Source organism: Carassius carassius, chromosome 18 (assembly GCF_963082965.1).
Source record: "Carassius carassius chromosome 18, fCarCar2.1, whole genome shotgun sequence".
NCBI classification, from domain to species: Eukaryota; Metazoa; Chordata; class Actinopteri; order Cypriniformes; family Cyprinidae; genus Carassius; species Carassius carassius.
In genome coordinates this window covers 11,570,931-11,595,778 of record NC_081772.1, presented here as the reverse complement: position 1 = coordinate 11,595,778, position 24,848 = coordinate 11,570,931, and the positions used below count along the sequence as shown (strand labels likewise).

General features: G+C 35.1%; 2 protein-coding genes across 7 annotated transcripts; both read left to right on the top strand.

Moving 5' to 3' along the window:
- The first annotated feature begins 421 nt into the window (after positions 1-421).
- On the top strand, positions 422-2,671 carry LOC132091715 (centrosomal protein 43-like). Its single transcript, XM_059497846.1, has 6 exons — positions 422-621; positions 1,229-1,282; positions 1,432-1,486; positions 2,040-2,128; positions 2,306-2,443; positions 2,543-2,671. Exons 1-6 carry the CDS (start codon positions 538-540, stop codon positions 2,669-2,671), a joined length of 549 nt encoding a protein of 182 aa, XP_059353829.1. The 5' UTR covers positions 422-537.
- A 5,180-nt stretch (positions 2,672-7,851) lies between these two features.
- On the top strand, positions 7,852-23,241 carry LOC132092377 (centrosomal protein 43-like). 6 transcript variants are annotated; one of them, XM_059498589.1, is made up of 21 exons: positions 7,852-8,049; positions 8,657-8,710; positions 8,860-8,914; positions 9,468-9,556; positions 9,734-9,871; positions 9,971-10,006; positions 10,673-10,729; positions 10,986-11,056; positions 11,466-11,527; positions 11,679-11,740; positions 11,826-11,906; positions 13,085-13,147; positions 14,136-14,344; positions 18,070-18,111; positions 18,290-18,364; positions 19,411-19,476; positions 19,590-19,702; positions 21,834-21,908; positions 22,000-22,033; positions 22,114-22,198; positions 22,922-23,241. In XM_059498589.1, the coding sequence occupies exons 1-21, from the start codon at positions 7,966-7,968 to the stop codon at positions 22,994-22,996; spliced, it is 1,626 nt and encodes a 541-aa protein (XP_059354572.1). In that variant the 5' UTR covers positions 7,852-7,965; the 3' UTR covers positions 22,997-23,241. The 6 variants fall into 6 exon arrangements, with proteins under 6 accessions (XP_059354572.1, XP_059354573.1, XP_059354575.1 ...); XM_059498590.1 differs by lacking the exon at positions 18,070-18,111; XM_059498592.1 differs by lacking the exon at positions 18,290-18,364 and having other exon boundaries at positions 7,853-8,049.
- The last annotated feature ends 1,607 nt before the right edge of the window (positions 23,242-24,848 follow it).

Sequence of the window (24,848 nt, the reverse complement as noted above, 5' to 3'; positions counted from 1 at the left end):
GAAGGGGAAAAAAATATAATTTTGGCCATGTAAAATACAAAGACATATTTTGTATTGTATGCTTTTGAACTGTGCTTTTTCAGAACTCTTTTTAAGTCAAAATTGCTGACTTTTTGTCATGGAAAAATTAAGGTAGTGGCTGAAAACTATATTTACACTTATATGAAAACTATAGTTACACTTATTTCTACTTTTAAGTAAATTATAAATACATTGAAAGGATAACTCGTGTTTTTAACTCATGAATAATGAATTAGAGACCCCGCAGGACAATCATCAAGCATCATGACAATGACCTTTTTAATATTCATGAGCTAAGGCGAGCTCCAGGTCTAATATCTGTCAGGATCCCATACGTCCTAATGCCAAGAGGGAATAACTGCCAAATCAGAGCAGACAAATGTTGAACCACCGCCCTACTTGAACTGTTGACGGATCATAGAAGCCCAAGCATATGTCATAATATGCAATGCAGTCGATAGCCGCCAGGGTGCGCAGGTTTCCAACCTATAACTAGTCACATGACACAAACTGAAGATGTCAGCGACAGAGGAGGACACGGAACTCAGAGATCTACTGATCCAAAACTTGGAAAACAGCGGTGTTTTGAATAAAATTAAGGTATTTTTCCTTCCTGTTTCGAAACACGTTTTGAGTCTTTATGTGGCTGGAATAATTCCTGTATCATACGGGACATATTTGTTTTGTTTTTTTAGCGCAGTGTTTGTTAGCATAGCATAGTGATGCTAAAGTTGTTAAGGGCAACAAATGGACAACAACCACTGGTGTGACAACATTGAGTGATGACAATGCGCTCATAACCCTAAGCTACTAAAAATGAGGCCTATGGTGTCATTTTTTATTTTGGTTGTATTAATATTAATCAAAATATGTTTTTATAATTAACCGACAAGGCTCCAAAGACTTGTTTTATTTTATTTTGGTAAAGTGTTAGACTCACGGGTATTGAGGAAGTCATCTAAAATGTTTAGACAACAAGTAATCTGGTTTAACCTGTAATATGATGCCTTTAATGAGCTGTATCTTTCATAACTGCAGTTATAACGTATATGTACACAAAAGTGTTTCTTTACTAACTGCAGCTTCAGTCATACAACTGAGTTTTGAGCTGTTCTGATCCTTATCGAGTCTGTTTGATGCTGTACTGATATAAATATGTCTGAATAAAGGACATATGAAGTGATGATAGGTCTCTCGATCGTTGCAGGCAGAGCTACGTGCAGCTGTTTTTCTTGCCTTAGAAGAGCAGGACAAAGTTGAGGTAATCATAAATAGTTTGAAGGCTTTTGGGGGTTTTTTTCACCAAAAATGTTATCTTTTGCTGTTATGTTAATTGTATGTTTTTGCATGAACATTATTTTACTTGAGCAAAATTCAGTGTTTCATATAGATGTCAACTCTTTTGAATAGAATAAAACCCCTCTTGTTAATGAAAACCTGAAAAAGTCCCTCAACACAAAGGATGGTAAGTATGAATTCTATAAAATAAAAAGTCTTTATTAGTTTTTTGTCTTGTTTTGATGTGATATGATTTGGGTTGTAACAGGTCGTAATACACAACACAATTTTTAAAGACTGGACAGTACACTAGGAATAATACAGTTGCCAACTTTGTAAATGGTTACAGAAAAAAAAACAGATATCATACACTTACTGACAGAGGATCACACACACTTAGACTTTCAGGATGTTCTGAACACAGTAAACTCATGTGGCCACATGCATCTCTTTTCTAGGAGACGCACAAGAAATGACAAGATGTGTTCTAAAATCAGCTCAAAATATCAACCATGTTAAATATTAATATATAATAAATATAATAAGACTGGATGGAATCATAAACTAAAGCTAAAAAATATTTTAGTTTATACTAAAAGCTAAAAAAAAATTGTACTGTTAATACACTACATGATTTTCTGTCAAATGTATTTATTTTTGATCTGATGTTTTTTCTTACATTTTTAAATGTGTGCTTTGAAAAATTATGTTTTTTTTAGCATGTTTTTCTTTTCTTGTAGGTCGCTCGGTTGCTGGTCTTATCATTGACTTCCTGCAAGTCTTCAATTTAGACTTCACCCTAGCAGTGTTTCAACCTGAAATTAGTACGGTATGTCAGTGTTGTATAATATACAACGCTGTAAGTGATACACAGTTTGAAGTTGTCATTCAGAAATTCATGTAATTTTTTTTTTTTGATTGATTGATTTGAATTTGCTATGCTATGTCCTCTGTGACCTCATATCTCTTTCATTTGAACTAACGTACCCTACTATGTGTTATTCAGCTCAATGGGATTGACAGTCGTGAAACTCTGTCTAAAGAGCTTGGCATATCGGAATCGGAGGTGAATAAAAACACCCCTCTTCTTCTAGAGTTGGTGAAAAGGGGCTGGCATAAGGACAAGACCTCCATTTTCACAGAGGTGATCTTTGATACTCTGCATTTCAGCCAATCAGATGAATTCATGTCTTTCAGATAGCATGACTTTCTCTCTCTCTCTCTCCTGTCTTTCATTTGTCAGGGAGATCAACGGTTGACTGAGAGAACTATTCCCAAGGTACTTTACCGCCGTTGTGTCCATGTTATCTGTCTAGATTTCTCCGTAACCTGTTTTTTCACCCACACGTACAGTAAGTACAGGTGGGGTTGATGCACTCTCAGGAAGAGATCCAGTCACAGACTTGTAATAGTTCTAACCCGCTTATTTCACTTGTGGTTTGAGAGCACATCTCGGGTTTGATTCGTATCACCGTATAAATTCGTATAAATTCCAGTTTCTATTGTTTCTCCCATCTGCTTCATTGTGTCTGTTGTTGAGTTCCTCTCGGTTCCATATGCTTCTGTGCTGAGGTCACTCCCCTTTACAGACCATTGTAGAAAAACAACCTCCACTCCAACAACTGCTTTTCAGTTGAGTAACAACATGGCTGCTGTGGATCAGATTCTCTCACAAGATCGAATCCCAGTGCCTTCACCTACACATTGAGAGGGGCACGATCGCACTAGCCCCGTTCAAATGTGGCAGCCATGTTAGTAAACAACTGAAACATGTCTTCTTGAATATGGCTCCTGAATTCTCCACCCCCACTGTTGATGGATGCTATATAGAGTGTGCACGAGAGGTCCTCAAGCTGCACTAACGACTGTTGCCTGTTCATATGTCATGCCGCTCAAGCAGAACTTGGTTTTCTGTGCTTCCACGTGTAAAGTCAAGTATGTCAGTTTTATTGAGCCAGGCTAATAGTCTTTTCTCTACACCTCTCCCTTCTGTAGAAACCGATGCCACTGAAAGAGGCCCCTGTTAAAAATTACTGCTGTTTACAGATGCCCCACAGAGTAAGAGATTCATTTTCCATAGTCTAACTTTATCCTTCTCCTCACTATCATTTTCCTCTCCCTAGTCCTCCCCCTTTTGTAACACACAGTACGATGTGTATGTTTCACGTAGGTCCATATAGTGTATCAGTGCCACACATATTGACATAATCCACTTCAGGGAATAGCGATAAGAATAAGAAAGCTGGGGTTGCAATATGAGCCATATTTATTTTTTGTAGTAAGCTCATGTTATTATCGTAAAACACATTATTTTATCAGGCACAGTGATGCTCATCGATATCTGTCTGCTATTCATGGCGATCTGTTGGATATCACTTGTGAATGCCAGTATTACCTACATACTCATGAGCATGAAACTCACACCAATGCATGCATACATAATGTATGTGCATTCATTTTTGTTATCCATCAGAAAAAAAAATATTTTTATAGACAGTGTAGTAATATTATACTTGATTTAGTGACCATTTTAATGCGATTGGTCAAGCCCTGCATTTCAGATGTATTTTCTCTAAGACCCTAGCATATATTTAGCTTTAAAGGCATCTTTGTGGGTTCATTCCTCCCTAAATATATCCCTTCCCTTTCTGTCTTAAGCCTTGATTGTGTGTTTGATTGAACATATTTTGCTTGGTTTGTTTTTCGACCTCCAATGATCCCAATCTGTTCCACAGGAGCCGATGAACGAGCAAAACTTTGACACATATGTGAGCACTTTGACAGATATGTACACTCACCAGGACCAGTACCAGAGTCCGGAGAACAAGGCCCTTTTGGAGAACATAAAGCAAGCGGTTCAAGGCATCCAAGTGTAGCTTTGCGACTGGCTATTATTGGCCGAGTAATTGGGTCATGTGATCAGAGCGTTAAGAAACAAAAGAAACCCATCATGTAAAAAGTATGATTAACTAGTATGATTTTTATTTTATTAATTTTTTTGCTGCTGTAATTTATTGTATTATTTATGATTCTGTTATGCTTTTGACAAAAAATACGTAACTCATTTGTTGCCTTGCTTTAAGATGACGACTACCAATGGCAAATGTTTTGAGGAACATTCATGTTTTGTACATTTTTCATATGACCTGACATAATGTGATGTACTGTTTATAGCTGCTAATGTATGCACATTTTAGTGTATATGTATTTATTAATTGTAAACAAAAACCATCCATTATTTTAAATCTAAAGAGGTGCAGAGGGGATACACTGAGGGAATGTAAGGGCAATCAGCTTTGATCTGAGCTTCTCTTTATGGAAGTAATGGGAACTATGTGCTGTGCAGGCTATTCAATGGATGTACAGTGGTTCATTTTTGTGGTTCGATATTCGGTACATTTTGTAAAAATATTGAGAAACATTGTCTTTTGGTTCTTAAATCATAGTTACTGTATAGTGGTCAGTGTGGGCACTCTAATGCAGTATGTGTATTGTTTTTTATTTTTGCTTGTTTAGTTGTTGTTGTTTTCTTCTTCTTTTTCTTGTTGTAATTCCCAAAATAGATGGAAAATTTGAAAAAAAAAATTGTGAATGCAAACATCATGACACGGAAACTCACTGGTGTAAATCCCAAGAAATATTTCATAGCTTTTCAGATATTGTCAAAGTCCATTCTCTAAATGTAACACCCGGCTGGTTGAGGCCAACAACTACAGAAAATTTCAAGAAGACAATCCAACATTATTAATTTAATGATCATAAAATGTTAGTGGTAGTATGACAGAATATCAGCAATATATGATAACGAATCAATCATTTATTTAGATATGGGATGCAAAAGTTTGGGTATATGCAATTTCTTATTCTTACCATAGTAGAAAGCTGATGAATCTTTTTACTAAATGTAAAGTATTAAGTTTTATATAAATCTTTTAATACAGTCATGTTTTAGGGTTTAAACATGGGTGATCCAGTCCAAATGAATGAATGCATTATGATTTCACATTTCTCATGTTCGATTTTGCACAGGGACACCTTTGTTTCCATGTTTTGGTGTTTTTATTTGTTTCATGAGACAAGGAGGTGCCCAGGTGTTTGAATTGTGGGAAGATTTTTTTTTTTCATTTGAAGAAAGTAAATCTGTGTGTGAATGTTTAGCGGTGTGCTGGATATACAGGGTTAATGTCACCATCCATACGTCATTGTGTCATAGTAATGGAGCACTCGTCTTGTAGATTTTGTCGAAACAATCATTTAGAGATTCATCTGGTCATGAGTGCACAACAAATATGACTATATCAGCAATGCAAACTCATCATATTACAATTAGTGAACTCCAATCAGTTATATACAGCATTAAGAGAGGTCAGCTTGCCTTCATTATTTATTTATTTATTTTACGTTTCTGAGAAATCAGTGGCACTTTAAGCTCCAAGAATTATGGAAATTGAAGCATTTTTTATAATTAAGCGATGAAATGGCGTGAAACGGGTCTAGATCACAGTAGTGTGTGGGCAGTTTCGGGCGTATAGAGGGTTGATAACTGACTTGAGCAGTTCATATTACTCCATAATATCTTAAAGACATGTACAGCTATAGTCTGGGAACCCCCTGTTCATCTTCATTTAGTCAAAGCCCATTCAAAGCATCAAGCAAAGTCACAAATAGGGTTGATTTTCAGTGGTGGATTTGAGTCCAAACAGTCACAGTGATTTTTAGAGTGAAATGACTCTGGTTGTTGCTGATGCTCTACATGGGGCTTTGTTTCTTAAATCTATGATTTTTCATTTTTATTACGGCTAGCATTATGTTTTCCAAGAGCTCATACGAATGGTGCTAGTCACTCTTATTTATCGTTCTGTAATATCCAGACATCTCTTTCCCAACCACAGCACATTTCTCTCTCCGAAAGCTTTGTGTATGCAGCTTATTTCCAAGATAGTAACGCTTTTACAACACTGATAGCAAAATACAATATCCTCTCATCCACTATCATAACTGATTTGACAGGAAAAGGGATTTTAAGCACAATTCCGCTGCTCATTTTCAGTTGGCACATATTGTACTATCAACTTCACAGGTTATCTGTGACTATTTAAATAGAAAACTCTATCTATGGTGTCACATGCTTGAATGCAGAATACTTTTCTTATTAATAATTGTGAAATCATCAGGTTACAAGTTTCCATTTCAAATGGATTTTAATTAACCATTTTAAACCAGGATTTTTCTATTAAAAAATAAAGAAAGAAGCATAGCTTTCTTAATGTCTCTTGCTCTCTTCCTCTATCCAGCTCTTTAGCTATCTTTTTCTCTTTTATTTGATTTTTCAACCACATGGCATGATTTCTGTTGGTATGATACTTTTTTCCTCTTTTTTTTTTTTTGGTCTAAGTGTTTAAGATCATACATTGCAGTGATATTTCATTTTGAAATTGTGAAATTTGTAAAATTTTTATCATGCTGGTGTTGACATCTCTTACTCAATAAAACTTGTGTTGCCACATTACATGTCCCTTTTATTCAACATATATGTTTGTAATTACATTTTTGAATGATGTTATATTGGCTTGCATCAAGGAGGTTTATGATACCTGGAGCAAAAAAAATGAATATGTATTCATCTTGGGGGCAGTTGCATGTACAGTACGTGACCTGGAGGCTATCATCTTTGGTCAAGGGTGTTCATGTGACTGATCATGTGTGTGATCAAGTCATCAGAGATGGAAAAATTTGTAATTACAGTCCAGTACAAAATAACCCTGCAGAAATATATGTTACACTGAAAAAACATCTGAGGAAATACTAAAGGTTTTTAAGTTGCTTGGAAATGTGTTTATTTTGTCAGAATACTCAAATACTTTTAAATAGCCCTTAATGACAAAACAGGCCTTTTGCCATCATGAAGATATTAAACCGGTTAAATGTCTTGTTAATTGTCTTGCAATTGTGTATATTTTCTAGCTATAATTAATAGTCATTGATAGTCTGGTATAAACTTTATAAAAATAAATCATTTCTATTTATTTATAAAAACATTACAACAATGGCATATACATTTTTAGAGAGTACAGGGTATAGGACATACTACATAACACGAATGACCCAGCAAGTTACTAAGTCTACTTTGAAGGGGAAAAAAATATAATTTTGGCCATGTAAAATACAAAGACATATTTTGTATTGTATGCTTTTGAACTGTGCTTTTTCAGAACTCTTTTTAAGTCAAAATTGCTGACTTTTTGTCATGGAAAAATTAAGGTAGTGGCTGAAAACTATATTTACACTTATATGAAAACTATAGTTACACTTATTTCTACTTTTAAGTAAATTATAAATACATTGAAAGGATAACTCGTGTTTTTAACTCATGAATAATGAATTAGAGACCCCGCAGGACAATCATCAAGCATCATGACAATGACCTTTTTAATATTCATGAGCTAAGGCGAGCTCCAGGTCTAATATCTGTCAGGATCCCATACGTCCTAATGCCAAGAGGGAATAACTGCCAAATCAGAGCAGACAAATGTTGAACCACCGCCCTACTTGAACTGTTGACGGATCATAGAAGCCCAAGCATATGTCATAATATGCAATGCAGTCGATAGCCGCCAGGGTGCGCAGGTTTCCAACCTATAACTAGTCACATGACACAAACTGAAGATGTCAGCGACAGAGGAGGACACGGAACTCAGAGATCTACTGATCCAAAACTTGGAAAACAGCGGTGTTTTGAATAAAATTAAGGTATTTTTCCTTCCTGTTTCGAAACACGTTTTGAGTCTTTATGTGGCTGGAATAATTCCTGTATCATACGGGACATATTTGTTTTGTTTTTTTAGCGCAGTGTTTGTTAGCATAGCATAGTGATGCTAAAGTTGTTAAGGGCAACAAATGGACAACAACCACTGGTGTGACAACATTGAGTGATGACAATGCGCTCATAACCCTAAGCTACTAAAAATGAGGCCTATGGTGTCATTTTTTATTTTGGTTGTATTAATATTAATCAAAATATGTTTTTATAATTAACCGACAAGGCTCCAAAGACTTGTTTTATTTTATTTTGGTAAAGTGTTAGACTCACGGGTATTGAGGAAGTCATCTAAAATGTTTAGACAACAAGTAATCTGGTTTAACCTGTAATATGATGCCTTTAATGAGCTGTATCTTTCATAACTGCAGTTATAACGTATATGTACACAAAAGTGTTTCTTTACTAACTGCAGCTTCAGTCATACAACTGAGTTTTGAGCTGTTCTGATCCTTATCGAGTCTGTTTGATGCTGTACTGATATAAATATGTCTGAATAAAGGACATATGAAGTGATGATAGGTCTCTCGATCGTTGCAGGCAGAGCTACGTGCAGCTGTTTTTCTTGCCTTAGAAGAGCAGGACAAAGTTGAGGTAATCATAAATAGTTTGAAGGCTTTTGGGGGTTTTTTTCACCAAAAATGTTATCTTTTGCTGTTATGTTAATTGTATGTTTTTGCATGAACATTATTTTACTTGAGCAAAATTCAGTGTTTCATATAGATGTCAACTCTTTTGAATAGAATAAAACCCCTCTTGTTAATGAAAACCTGAAAAAGTCCCTCAACACAAAGGATGGTAAGTATGAATTCTATAAAATAAAAAGTCTTTATTAGTTTTTTGTCTTGTTTTGATGTGATATGATTTGGGTTGTAACAGGTCGTAATACACAACACAATTTTTAAAGACTGGACAGTACACTAGGAATAATACAGTTGCCAACTTTGTAAATGGTTACAGAAAAAAAAACAGATATCATACACTTACTGACAGAGGATCACACACACTTAGACTTTCAGGATGTTCTGAACACAGTAAACTCATGTGGCCACATGCATCTCTTTTCTAGGAGACGCACAAGAAATGACAAGATGTGTTCTAAAATCAGCTCAAAATATCAACCATGTTAAATATTAATATATAATAAATATAATAAGACTGGATGGAATCATAAACTAAAGCTAAAAAATATTTTAGTTTATACTAAAAGCTAAAAAAAAATTGTACTGTTAATACACTACATGATTTTCTGTCAAATGTATTTATTTTTGATCTGATGTTTTTTCTTACATTTTTAAATGTGTGCTTTGAAAAATTATGTTTTTTTTAGCATGTTTTTCTTTTCTTGTAGGTCGCTCGGTTGCTGGTCTTATCATTGACTTCCTGCAAGTCTTCAATTTAGACTTCACCCTAGCAGTGTTTCAACCTGAAATTAGTACGGTATGTCAGTGTTGTATAATATACAACGCTGTAAGTGATACACAGTTTGAAGTTGTCATTCAGAAATTCATGTAATTTTTTTTTTTTGATTGATTGATTTGAATTTGCTATGCTATGTCCTCTGTGACCTCATATCTCTTTCATTTGAACTAACGTACCCTACTATGTGTTATTCAGCTCAATGGGATTGACAGTCGTGAAACTCTGTCTAAAGAGCTTGGCATATCGGAATCGGAGGTGAATAAAAACACCCCTCTTCTTCTAGAGTTGGTGAAAAGGGGCTGGCATAAGGACAAGACCTCCATTTTCACAGAGGTGATCTTTGATACTCTGCATTTCAGCCAATCAGATGAATTCATGTCTTTCAGATAGCATGACTTTCTCTCTCTCTCTCTCCTGTCTTTCATTTGTCAGGGAGATCAACGGTTGACTGAGAGAACTATTCCCAAGGTACTTTACCGCCGTTGTGTCCATGTTATCTGTCTAGATTTCTCCGTAACCTGTTTTTTCACCCACACGTACAGTAAGTACAGGTGGGGTTGATGCACTCTCAGGAAGAGATCCAGTCACAGACTTGTAATAGTTCTAACCCGCTTATTTCACTTGTGGTTTGAGAGCACATCTCGGGTTTGATTCGTATCACCAGTTTACCCACACATCACAAACCCCAGGCAAATTATTCAGGTCACACAAGGGAAGGATGATGTAAATGAACATCTTGAATTGCTGCTGCAAAAAAGGATTTCCTGTTAAGATACTTGTGCAAAACAAGCTTGTCCTAGTTCTAGAGTTTTTGTCCTGTTTTGTGGGCACCTTACGTGCATTTGTTTAATCTAGCCCATAGCACTGCATGACTACTGTCATGTCAGACAAAACTTCAAATGCTGTAGTTGCAGAATTGTTCATTGTGACATCCTGTCTTGTTTGTAAGTGCACAATGTGACTGTCCCAAGCATGTGATGAATATAACACATTTGTATAAAAAAAATACAATTGTATATTAATTTTATATATCAAATATAATCAAACCATTTAAACTAATATAGGAGTTATATATTGATTTTCTTCTTAGTGTAACCTGCAATTATCATAGTAATGTTTGTGAATGGTTTTTAGGAATTGTTGCCCCGTCAAATTGCTGAGGCCCGCAAGAAATTTGACAGTCATGACAAGGTAACTTTTTATTATTCTTTTTATTATTAATTAATAATTCATTCAATTTACTGTATAATATATAATTGTTTATTTTGAAATTACTGTTCATTACTTTTTACTTACTATTTTTTATTATTAATTGTAATAATACTCTGGTCATAAGTAGTCATTATAATTATTATACACTAATAATTAGGTAATTAATAGTTAAATTAATATATAAATATGAAAACCTTTATGAGTAATGTATAAAGCTTTTGATTTGATTTTACAGAACAGAAGTGGCGAGATTAACAGAGATGCAGTTATTGGCATTTTTGCTCATCTTTTCCCGCAGTTCAGCAGGTTTGTTTCAGCATTGTGGACTCTGAATGACACGAACTCTAGGAAATGTCTGAATTTACTGGTACTGAAACCCTCATTTTTGTAATGACTGAAAGTGTTACATCTTCCCACATTGTTGGTTTGCTCTTCTATAATCATGTCTGGTTGAGGTTCTTGGCATTGTGGTCATGGCCTTTCTAATGACTTTGGAAAAGGGTGTATTTCAGAATAAATGTTTCTTAAGAAAAGATCATTATTATCAGATAATCATATCAGATATCATTAACAGATCAATTGATTGTACTTAATGCACAGTAGTTTTAGCCATTTTGGTTGTAGTTACTATAAATGACCGCATAGTTTTATAATATGACTAATATTATTTATTAGTTGACTAATGGTTTTATTTTTTTGTATCTGCAAATAAAAGAAATATGTTGGACAGTTACATCACTGAGGAATTTAGAGCCAAAGGCAAAGAAACAAGCAATAGTAAGTATTTGTGATCTTGTTTAATTTTTTCATTATTTTGAGGAATGCAGATTTCATGTGTATGGAATGCTTGTCATTCACTGACAAATAAACTGCAATATTTGCTAATGTACTTTTGTCTTCCACTTCTTTCTTCCTTAACTTTACGTAGCTGTAGACTTTCAGGACTTCCTGGGAATGTACAAATGCTTTTTCATACAGTGTCGAAGTGTGGTGAGCAACCTTAAACACATTCTGATTTCTTTTAGCACTCCTTTTATTGTGATTTCTGTAATGAGGCCTGTAATATCGTTTATAGGTTACCAGTGAGAGTAGCGATGTACTTTACTCCTCAAGTAAAACTACTGATGATAGAATCTTTCTGTCTTCCGCCAGCAAGGTAAAGTGACTTCCTGTCTTTGTTTGTTTGTTTCTCTATCTCTGCTTATCTTTTTCTCACACACTTTCCTCTCGCCTTCTGTCAAGTTTATAATCTAATTCTTTGTGTATCAATTGAGTTACTTTTTGTCATGTGAAATATTCTGTCTTTCACCTACCTGTAGATGTAAAAAAATAACAAACCACGAAGCCACAGCTGGCTTTTGTTAGCGTGTTCATGTGGAAAATCTGCAACGTTATTAAAAAATGTTTATTGCATGTACTGTTTCCTTCCGTTCTACTTTCATTTAATCCAGCTCCTTAAATTGAACCCCAGAACATCACTGGTTTTATGAATCGGAGATGCGTGGTGTAGTATTATGTAGCTATGTTTGATTTTTATCAGCATATCTTTTATCATGGGTTATATCCTAGATGGTGGGTGATGCACAGTAGTAAGTTCATGCAGTCATTGAAGTTTGACTCACAAAGGGGAAAGGGATTTTACCAGTGTAGGCAAGAATGTAGTGTCATACATCATATATTATGCACATACCTATGTCCTTAAAAATGGTCAAAAACTATATATATATATATATATATATATATATATATATATATATATATATATATATATATATATATATATATATATATATGGTTTCTTCTAAATTAATTATTTGACATTTATTCCACATACCATACCATTTGTGAATTTCAAACATATACTTAGTCATTAATCAATTTTGAGAATTTTAATGCAACCAAATGATTATTTTAGATGAAGATTATGTACATTTTCTTTAAGAATTTGATTGTTTTATTATGGCCCTAAATGAACAAATCAATCTAATAATTCTTAAATCAATTCCATCTTCCTTTGCCTCTACAAATTCCATTAAATTCCATTTTATTAATTATTGATGTTTTCTACACTATACCATTGGGAAATTCAAACATACAATCAATTTAAAGTTATAGATATTTAGATTTTTGAAAGTTACTCCATGTGTCAGATTAAATTTTGCATGCATTTTTGTAGCATGCAGTAGCTGTTCTTTTTGTGTTTGTATTCCTACAACAGTTCCTCCTTTTTGTTTTGTATATGTTTTTATTTTTGTTCCATATCATGTACGATTCAGTAAGGGTAGCATGTCATTGTTGTAAAAGGGAAGCTGATGGCTGTATTCTGGTGCTCAGATACCCAGGTATAAAGGATTTGTTAAGCACAGTTCAGCGCAGGAAGAAAAGGCTGACCCAAAGGTAAAGCACACATGCGTCGGCTCTGATACAGGAGCTTTTGATCAGCTCAACCATGTGGCTTCCTTTAGGTCTCACAAATGATTCATAAATGGGTGGGGTCTACACACATTTGGCTGTTGTTAGGTAGTCTTCAAAAAATGATGATATGTGCTCCTTCCTGTTACTGTTATCACATGTGCAAGTGGAAGTTCATGTCCCAAGACAAAATTACTGCTTTGTATTCAGGATGCAAAAAACGCTTATGTATAACGGTGCTAAACATAGCCCATGGTTGAATTGGAGCCATCTTAGCACTTGATATAGTAAACTGGCTGTTGCAGAGCAGATTTAAGCTAATACACAATACAAATTAGATCAGTCTTTGCAATTTGACTTCGAATAAAAGAGACTGACAAAGCTTTCACTAATCACCCAATACTATTGAGAAAAATGAATTAACACTCACTAACACCTTTTAATTAACCAGATTCAGCATGTGTTGTCTAACCTCTTGCCTTTGGTTACGTACACTAATTCTGAAACATTTCATCTCAAGTAAAACCTTTCTTTTGAAAATTGACCTATAGAAAATAATAGATCGATTTGTGAGTGGGTTGAATGACGCAGCATTTGTCAGTGGGCCAGTTTCATAATGGGCTTTTTAACAACCTACTTTTCTTGTAAGTTATGTGAGATGTTCTTTACTTTGAATACCATCTGCTCTCTTAGGAATTCCGAGAATTTTACTTGAGAATGTCATGTTTTAAAAGCACTTGGTCAAAGGGAACACATTTTTCTTTGATTTTTATCTTCTTGCTCATTATGGAACCTCACTTTTGTACACATAACACTACAATGGGCAGCTGTTGGTTCCAAACTGAATCGTACAGGAAGTAACTTTACATGAACATAGGCGATGATGCTTATTGTTCATGTTGATTGCAAATCTGGCGCTTGTGGCCTTGTGATGTTATTAGCGCATGTTGATAATATTGCGACTTTCCCATAGGCAGGAGACAGAAGACCTGGTGAAACACTGGGGTCTCAGAAGAACAGAGGGTCTGTTCAAGTGTCTGAAGGGTCAGAGGAAGGGTTAGGTGATGGGAAAAACCTTCCCACCACGCTGAGGAGAGCACTGGAGTTTGGACTGGAGGATGAGGATGAAGGAGACTCATTCTTTGATGATCCTCTTCCTAAACCTCAAAAGACCTATGGCTGGTAAGGATACCTTTACTAGGACAAATTAGAGCTGAAGGTCTTTGCCCGGACCCGACGAGTTGGGTCGTGTTCAGGCTTAATTTATATAATCTTACGCAGGCTCGGGTTTGTGCTCCGGTTTGAGAGGTAAAAGAACGGTCATGTGAAGTGTTTCGATTAGCGCGAGAAAGATGTGAAAATGGATGCTGAGTAGGTGTAACGGAGGCTTGCCTCTGGCGATTATGTATGAGGCGCCGTGTAGGATTTAAATCAAACTTCGCTTATCAATACATACATAAAACATGTGCATATACACATATAAATTACTTACATATACATGCATACTACTGGATGTTCAAAAATACATACATAAAATACACGTGAACACTAATATGAAATCATACATACTGTACACCTACAGACACTCGCACATACATATAAACTTGATCCGTGCATACACACCTATTAAACACTCGCACATACATATAAACTCGATGTGCGCATACACATCCATAAAACACTTGCGCATACATAAAAAATAACATTTACTAACGTATATAGTTCAGATAAGAAAAAAATGCATTATTTGTGTACACACACACACACACACACATATATATATATATAAACCGCATTTGCAATCATGGACAGAGATCTGTGTCATTCCTAATCGTTTGCTCAAAAACGATCATTCAAAAAAAAAAAGTTTTAATAAAGCGAAAGCTGAATGTTTTTTCATACACACATGACCTGTAATATAAAGATTCTTAATCTCTCTTTTTTTAATTTACATTTTTTTTGCCCCAAAATGATACATTTAGTAGATAAAATGTACTATATAGTTATAAAAAGGTTGTAAAATGTCTTTATACACTTTGTTTTTGTCTTTAATCATATACTGCATTGTGGTGCACTTTGAGATGAATTATCCACGGACCATGCTATCACTAGAATATCCACCAACATGATCTTTTTTACTAAACCCTTTATCCACGAAACATGATTTATAAGATTGTGCTTTATTTGATTTCCTTTGATCATCTTGATTTCAAAAGTGTAGATTTCAGGAAGAGAATGTAGTAAAACTTTAAAACTGGTTAATAATAAAATATTTGTATCAGATAGTATACACATTTTTTTTTATCTCGATATATGAGCCACTATTGCACACATATATGGGTAAACATTCTCAGAATTAACTTTTGGTTTTTTATCTGATGCAGGGGATGGTGGATCTTTATCAGTGTAATAGTTAAACATCATATGCAAATTTAAAATCAAAAAGGTAATCAAATCAAGCACAACCTTATAAATCATGTTTCGTGGATAAAGGGTTTAGTAAAAAAGATCATGTTGGTGGATATTCTGGTGATGGCATGGTCCATGGATAATTCATCTCAAAGTGCACCACAATGCAGTATATGATTAAAGACATTATAAATACATTTTACAACCTTTTTATAACTATATAGTACATTTTATCTACTAAATGTATCATTTTGGGGCAACAAAAAATTTAAATAAAAAATAAGAGAGATTAAGAATCTTTATATTCCAGTTCATGTTTGTATTAAAAAAACATTCAGCTTTCGCTTTGTTATTAGAACTTTTTTTTTTTTTAAATGATTGAGCAAATGATTAGGAATGACACAGATCTCTGTCCATGATTGCAAATGCGGTTACTTCCGTTTACGCTTAAACGACTTCCTTTTACACTGAAATGCCTTCCATTTACACTGAAAATTCACGCACGTCCACATATGAAATCACGTGCATATATATGTATATATATGTATATGTATATGTGTGTGTGTGTACACAAATAATGCATATGTTTTTCTCATCTGAACTGTATACGTTAGTAAATGTTATTTTTTATGTATGCGCGGATCGAGTTTATATGTGCGAGTGTTTAATAGGTGTGTTTGTACGGATCAAGTTTATATGTATGTGCAGGTGTGTTTGTATGCAGCGAGTGTTTAATAGGTGTGTGTGCACGGATCAAGTTTATATGTAGCCTATATGCAAGTGTCTGTAGGTGTATGCCCGTGTCAAGTTTATATGTATACGCAAGTTATTCACACGTGTGTATGCATACATTGCTAACATTATATGTATTGGTATCGATTTCATATTAGTGTTCACGTGTATTTTATACATGTATTTTTGAACATCCAGTAGTATGCATGTATATGTGAGTAATTTATAGGTGAATATGCACGTGTTTTATGTATGTATTGATAAGCAAAGTTTGATTTAAATCCTATAATTAATAATTACGTTTCGGTTGCACCAGCAACTAAAGCAAAGTCTGGGGCGTGGAAACGTTTTGACCATGTTTATAATGAGTGAATAATGACGCACCATCAGTGAGCGCAGGAACGCGCTGAAGCCATCTACAGTGGATTCATTCATATTCCTCCACAAAAACATTCAGGCTTAGCCTAATCTTTGTGAGTAAAGGTTTTTAAAATAACTAAATATTCATTGAGTCTTAAATGCATAATGTGGACAGAGTATTTACGCTAATGTTGGCATTCTTTTAGTAAATGTCAGCTGCTAGTGGCGAAGTAAATCCGGCGGAGCATTTATCTTAATTTCGTTATTGCCTAATACCCATCTTAATTAAAAATTTATCTTAATTTAATTTGTTTAAAAAAACTCATTTTTATTGGTGCGTTGGTCTATTTATAGGCTAAATGAGCCTATGCCTATTTAGAGTGTTGAGATGTTATGATGTTACAGAGCAGAGGACTTATTTTATTTCTTTATTCCAACTTCCAAGTGGCCTATAGTCTATGTTAGTTATGAATAAATTATGCTTAAACACGTATAAATGACTCATTCTTGACAAAAGGAAAAAGAGCTGTGTAAACGGGTTCGGGCTTTTAAAAAGCTGTCAATCAAAATGTACTTCTCGGGCTCGGGCCGAAACCTGTCGGGCTCGGGTCCAGTCGGGCCTAACTTTTAAGGCCCGATTACAGCTCTAGGACAAATCATCAGTTATGGCTTCTTTTGTGGACCGGTCACACTGACAAAGTAACAGGAAGTCTTTTTTATTTTTTTTTGACACGAGTGACAAACTGTTGATAAATAGGCATGCCACTTAAAAATAAAATAAATAAATAAACTAATCAAAAAAAATTAAGTAATAGTCTAATTGAAAAGTAGTGTAAATATACAAGTCACTACTTAAAATTGAGAAATTGTGTTTATTTGATTTATCTTTACAATTTTAGTTAAATGTATCAATAAAATACTACAAAACAATTTAATTTATTCATTATTTATTCATTTATTTTTAATGGCAGAACGAAAACCAATTAGCAAAAGGATAATGAAAAGAATGAAAAATTTGTAAATGCTAGATATAAAAAATGAAAATGGAAATGTCAGTGTGAAATGTCATTTATCAAAGTCCTAGTTTGACACTCATAGTGGGAGCAGAGTTCCATTCAGAGCTTTGAACAATGACTTTTTCAGTGCCCACATGTTCTACTGAGACTAAAAGAGCAAATAAAAACAAAATGATCTAAACCGCTGGCACCTTTGACTGTAATTTCAGAAGCATAGATCTGGGTTCTTCATGTTTTTGAAGCTCATAATTGTAATTCAGTTTTTACTGTTTAAATATGACCGGCACCAACCCTTAAGTCACAATTCTGCTCTAAGTTAAAATACAGAGAAGTTCTGACCTGTATCTTCTCCTTTTTACTGTTGTCTCTTAATGCTGCACGTGAAAACAGTGGTTTATCTTTGGCAGATAAGCCTTATTCAGGGCAGAAACAGTAAGTACTTCCTGTTTTCTTTGTGAATGATTTGGACTATGACAGATAACAGGTAGATATTGGAGCTTTGTTGTTTGTTGCACCATGCCCCTCTTTTGCTTTTTGAACCTGCCACTCTCTTTCCCTCTTTCTGTAACTGTGTCTGTGCTCTATATGTGTTTCCCTCCCCTGTGAGAAGTCAGCACTGGCAGAGGGAAGGAAGCCTGTCAGGGCGATCCTTATCCCAAATGAGGAGGGGCACTAGCCTCAATGAGTGAGTGTGCATGGAGTGATCACACTGCCATTCAATCCCACTGCATCCATCTTAACTCATGGGTGTAAAATCAGGCTGTTTACTCCAGTTGGGGCTGTTCATGTTCATACAGCAGCAGAATACTGTGGTCAGTCGAGTATTACAGAGTTGAATACTGTTGTTTTCACACACACACTTTGGTTATAAACAAGATAAATAATTGGCTCCCTTAAATTATCACAACAACATTTAAATAAAACTGATTAAACAATGTCTTGTTATATGTGATCCTTTTTTTTCATGTTATAAACATAGCAATTTTTCATTGCAATTTTCTTTTGTCGCTTTCATTACAAGTGTGAGCTTGGCTTCGTTCGTAGACAATATTTGATCCACTCCTAAAAAATGTCAAATGAACCAGGGGTATCACTATATATAAATCCCATCCAGTGCTTATATTCATACAGTATGTATATATGGAATTTTAATTATGAAATAAGGATTTAACATTATCATTATTTTATTATCCTTATTTTTATTTACATTTTTTTAGCTATCAATGGTAGAATTGCTAGATACTGTAATAAAAAAATAAAAATAATATTCATTATCATAAACATATAACTGACATCATATGGCTGCTTATATCGCTTATGCTTGTCTTTTAATTGCCCAGCCAAGATCTAGTGATATCCCTGTATGAACACAACAATTTGATTCACAACTTATAATAAATATAGTTATCAAATATTGCCTGTTTGAACGTGGCCATTATTATACCCTAACGTCTAAACCTTAACACCATTAACTGATATTATCAAAAGGAAAATCCGAAAGTACAGGAGTACTGCAGTGACTACAATCACAAGTGTGTGTGTGTTTGTTTTTAGTTTTTTTTTTTTTTTTTTTTTACCTTTTCCATTCTCCTTTCTTTCCTTCTCTGCATTTGCTCTGCATGTTTTCTTAGTTGTTTTTTTTTCTCTCTCTCTCTCTCTCAATGCCTTCTTTTTGGTGTTATGTGTATATGTATGCGTGGATGAACATACTCTTGTTCTGTCTGGCCTCAGCCTGTCTGCTATTGGCAGTGATAAAGAGGGAGATGGAGAGGACATGCTCTCTGACTCTGAACCTAGGTGAGCTGTGCCATTTCATGTCTGTCTCCTGCCAGAACTTCTCTCTCCCTTCACTTCTCATTATATGGCTGTCAGCTCACTTTACAAAGAGTCTCATCTGGTCTGTTTTCCAGGAGAGAAGGCTTGGGCAGCAGTTTAGGAAAATCATTCACGGCAGACACGCAGCTAAAGAGTGCGGGAGGATCTCCTGAGAGCAGCCAGAAAGATCATTCATCTGACAGAAACGGTAGCAAACCCATTTGTGAAATCAATCAAGATTCCTTCTCTGATGATTCTGGATGGATCCAAAATTTTACATGAACTGCAAATGACAGGTTAATTGAAGCGACATATGTACAGTCGTGGCCAAAAGTTTTGAGAATTACATAAATATTAGTTTTCAAAAAGTTTGCTGCTAAACTGCTTTTAGATCTTTGTTTCAGTTGTTTCTGTGATGTACTGAAATATAATTACAAGCACTTCATACGTTTCAAAGGCTTTTATCGACAATTACATGACATTTATGCAAAGAGTCAGTATTTGCAGTGTTGGCCCTTCTTTTTCAGGACCTCTGCAATTCGACTGGGCATGCTCTCAATCAACTTCTGGGCCAAATCCTGACTGATAGCAACCCATTCTTTCATAATCACTTCTTGGAGTTTGTCAGAATTAGTGGGTTTTTGTTTGTCCACCCGCCTCTTGAGGATTGACCACAAGTTCTCAATGGGATTAAGATCTGGGGAGTTTCCAGGCCATGGACCCAAAATTTCAACATTCTGGTCCCCGAGCCACTTAGTTATCACTTTTGCCTTATGGCACGGTGCTCTATCGTGCTGGAAAATGCATTGTTCTTCACCAAACTGTTGTTGGATTGTTGGAAGAAGTTGCTGTTGGAGGCTGTTTTGGTACCATTCTTTATTCATGGCTGTGTTTTTGGGCAGAATTGTGAGTGAGCCCACTCCCTTGGATGAGAAGCAACCCCACACATGAATGGTGTCAGGATGCTTTACTGTTGGCATGACACAGGACTGATGGTAGCGCTCTCCTTTTCTTCTCCGGACAAGCCTTTTTCCAGATGCCCCAAACAATTGGAAAGGGGCTTCATCGGAGAATATGACTTTGCCCCAGTCCTCAGCAGTCCATTCACTATGATTTCTGCAGAAGATCAATCTGTCCCTGATGTTTTTTTTGGAGAGAAGTGGCTTCTTTGCTGCCCTTCTTGACACCAGGCCATCTTCCAGAAGTCTTGGCCTCGATGTGCGTGCAGATGCGCTCACACCTCCCTGCTGCCATTCCTGAGCAAGCTCTGCACTGGTGGCACTCCGATCCCGCAGCTGAATCCTCTTTAGGAGACGATCCTGGCGCTTGCTTGACTTTCTTGGACACCCTAAAGCCTTCTTTACAAGAATTGAACCTCTTTCCTTGAAGTTCTTGATGATCCTATAAATTGTTGATTTAGGTGCAATCTTAGAAGCCACAATATCCTTGTCTGTGAAGCCATTTTTATGTAACGCAATGATGGCTGCCCGCGTTTCTTTGCAGGTCACCATGGTTAACAATGGAAGAACAATGATTTCAAGCATCACCCTCCTTTTAACATGTCAAGTCTGCCATTCTAACCCAATCAGCCTGACATAATGATCTCCAGCCTTGTGTACATTCTCACCTGAGTTAACAAGACGATTACTGAAATGATCTCAGCAGGTCCTTTAATGACAGCAATGAAATGCAGTGGAAAGGTTTTTTTGGGATTAAGTTAATTTTCATGGCAAAGAAGGACTATGCAATTCATCTGATCACTCTTCATAACGTTCTGGAGTATATGCAAATTGCTATTATAAAAACTTAAGCAGCAACTTTTCCAATTTCCAATATTTATGTAATTCTCAAAACTTTTGGCCACGACTGTATATCACAAAAGATCCACTAAGCATACAAAACTCTGGCTTCAGAGAATTAAAAAGGCTGAATGAGATGTATTTTACAATGCATTTATTTTACAAAGCATCTAACATGAACAACATGATAAAACTATATTCAGATGTGAACCAACTATTTAAAGTGACATGAATTAGGCCATTCTGAACCGTTTCCATTACACAGAATGAGAGCTGCTTCTGATGCTGTTATATGTGGTGGTTTATTTTCTTTTTTTTTCTTTGCAGAGTTGACCTATTTTAGTATGCCATTTATGTGCAATCTTACCAATAATTTAACCCATCAAAGGTTTCTAAAAAAAATCTGAAAACATTATGAATCATCAAAGGGAGGTTGTGACCTTCTGGATCGAAATTGAATCAACTTATGAGCTGCCTAAAGATTTTCCTGACTGATTTTGACACTAATTTAATATCTTTTCTCTGTAATTACTGACGTAGGTACGTCTAGTTCTAATGATAAGGGTGTAAAAGAGTTTCCCGCTCCAAATGAGAAAACCGCATCCCCTTTGCTGGGTAGGAACTAATATGTTCAATAAGAGATTCAATATGTTTTTTTAACCATCAAATCAAAACATTGTACTCACTAACACATTATGCTTTGCAGATGAAGATCATGACTATGACGATGACTTCAACAGGTAAAGAACATGCCCATCAGATGTAAATTTTTCTCATTCTGAATCCTGATGAAGTTTTGTCATCTATAATCTCTCTTCAGTCATCGTTCTGAAAACTCTAAGAGTGAAGTGAGTATCGATGAAGAGATTGAGGTGTCGATAGAAGGACCTGACATAAGCGATAAGGTATTGTTTTCTCCATCCTAAAAAACATGCCAATATTAGTGCTGACTTTGCTTGTTTCAACAAGAGTTTAAATGACTGTGGGTCTTGGTCCTTTTCAGATGAACTGTTCCATTATTATGCTTGTAAAGGAATGATTGACATTTATAATCCAGTATGAATGCAACATTGATGCGGTTATTCTTAATGTCAGTTAATTATGGCCCCATTTTTCACAATTCGTGAAGAGGGACAAATGTCAACAGAGTGGCCTCATGGATAAGAATGCATTGTGTAAAAGGCAAGAAGTGAGAGTGGCATGTTTTGTTAATTGCAAATATGGGTACTTAAAGGGGCCCGATGAGGCTGTGAGAGGAAGTGACATAAGTACTCAACAGCCTGGTTTCTCAGACAGGGTTTAGGTTAAACCAGGATTAGGCCATATTTTAGTTAGGACATTTAAGTAATTTTTGTAAACATGCCTTAGAAGAAAAAAAAAGAGACAATACAAGGGCACTGACATATATATTCTAAGATCAATCGGTGTTTCGAAAGTTTCTTTCCGCTGAAACCGCTCACACTTACATTTTAGTCTGGGACTAGGCTTAAGCCTTGTCTGGGATAGTATAACAAAAAGAATAGCCTTTGGTTTAACCTTGACTGTGATTTTAGATCTTATTATTCTCATCATTTTATTTGCTTTATCTCGCTCTTGTGTTTTTTTTTTGTTTTGTTTTTTTTATTTAGCAGGATGAAACCACTCAGGATGCGAGCGTCTCGCAGATAAGTTTGGGTGCCGACTACATGGAAGATGTTGCTTGACATCTGTCAGTTTCTTATTTTATACTTTATGTATTTATGTATTTAGTTCACAATAAATAATTCATTAAAGTCTGACTGTTTTTTATTACCATTTAAAAAGAAATGAAAGGATTGCATATTGTGACTTTAAAGTTTAAAATAATACTCAAATCATTGAGTTATGTAACAGTTTTAATGTCAGTGACAGTGTTACAGAAATCACAGTGAAATTCATCTTCAACCATCAATAAAGTGCTAAAAGTGAATGTTTGTTGGCTATTTCTGTTTGAGGTGTAGCACCAACCTTTTACATGAAACCATAATTCGTTCTAAACTGTACACGTGTGTCAGACAGCTTTGATGGTCTCACACTCACACCTACATATTCCTACGCAGCACTCTTTAAACGGCAGTGAAGTGCCGCCTTTCGCTCAGGTCTGATAATTGTCATTCTTATTAGGCAGCTGTGCCCTGCCCAAGTTGTCTTTCCTCATCAGAAACCAGAAGGAACAGAAACCTCTCACTGCATTCCATTATACTTGTTTGTGTAGATACTGGTAAGTCACTTCTTTTTTCTAAGTCACATGTTAAATTTTTATACTGAAACATAATTCCTGTTTGTGCCTATTTTTTTTAATATGTATTTATGTAATTACCTGAACTGGAGATAAATTATTTATGTTAGTATTGGTGTTGTGGCCAACTAATTTGAATCAATGGAAGTTTGAAGGCTTTAGTGTGCAGGATCTGCATTTAATTGAGACGCAGTATAAAAGCTGATATTTGCCCACTGAGAGAAAGACTAAAGTTTGTTGCTCTATAAAATGATATATAGATAGATAGCTTGATCTTTTTCATAACAATAAATTAATATACATGATTCTTCTGTATGCCAGTGACTAGTGAATACATAAAAAAAGATATATATATATATAAAAGAAACCTATAAAACTTTAAATGTGTTTATGCTTATTTCAGTATCATCAGTTTTTTTTTGTGTGTATGTGTGTGCATGAAGCGGAGACACCATGTGTGTTCTTATTTAATTAAGACTGCTTTTATACAACAACTGTGACATACAAAAATGACAAAGATGCTTATTTGATTTGTAAATTATTTGGATTTATGGTGCAAAGTGCTTTTTATTGTATTTTTGAATTTTCTACAATTGGATGTGTTTTCTTGAACCTATGAGACATGACGTTATCAAGTGCCTAGTTTTTCACACTTGATGCATGTTATAAAACTTATGAATGCGTAGAAAGAAGTAATTTTGTTGAGAAATGCTACACTTTGCTACACTTTTCTAACTAACATCTAAACTAACATCATCTTCAGGACTAATGGCCAGTAAATATTTGTTGAATGAGTTGGATGTCTTGATACGTCCATGACCAGATTTTCTCTGAAGAAATATATATAGAGAATTTGTAAAAATTACAAAGCAACATTTTTACTGAGAGCTTTTTCTTGGTGTGGAATGAATTGTTGGATTTACCCTAATCTGTTTTATAACTCACACTCTCAGATTTGTACAGAATATTTTATGGCTGTGGCAAAACGATGACAAACTTCTGCCTATGCTTTCTTAGGAAAAATTAAGAACGGATCTCTTCTTTATTAATTAAACAAGCAGTAACACTTTAGTATAGGGACCAATTCTCACTATTAACTAGTTGCTTATTAGCATAACCATTATTATAATTTGGCCTGTTTATTAGTACTAAAAAAAATAATAATTCTACATCCCTAATCCTATCCAGTAACTAAACTTACTACCACCTTACTAACGATTAATAAGCTGCAAATTAGGAGTTTATTTAGGCAAAATTCGTTTTGTTAATGGTTTGTTAATTTCATTCACAGGCCTTCA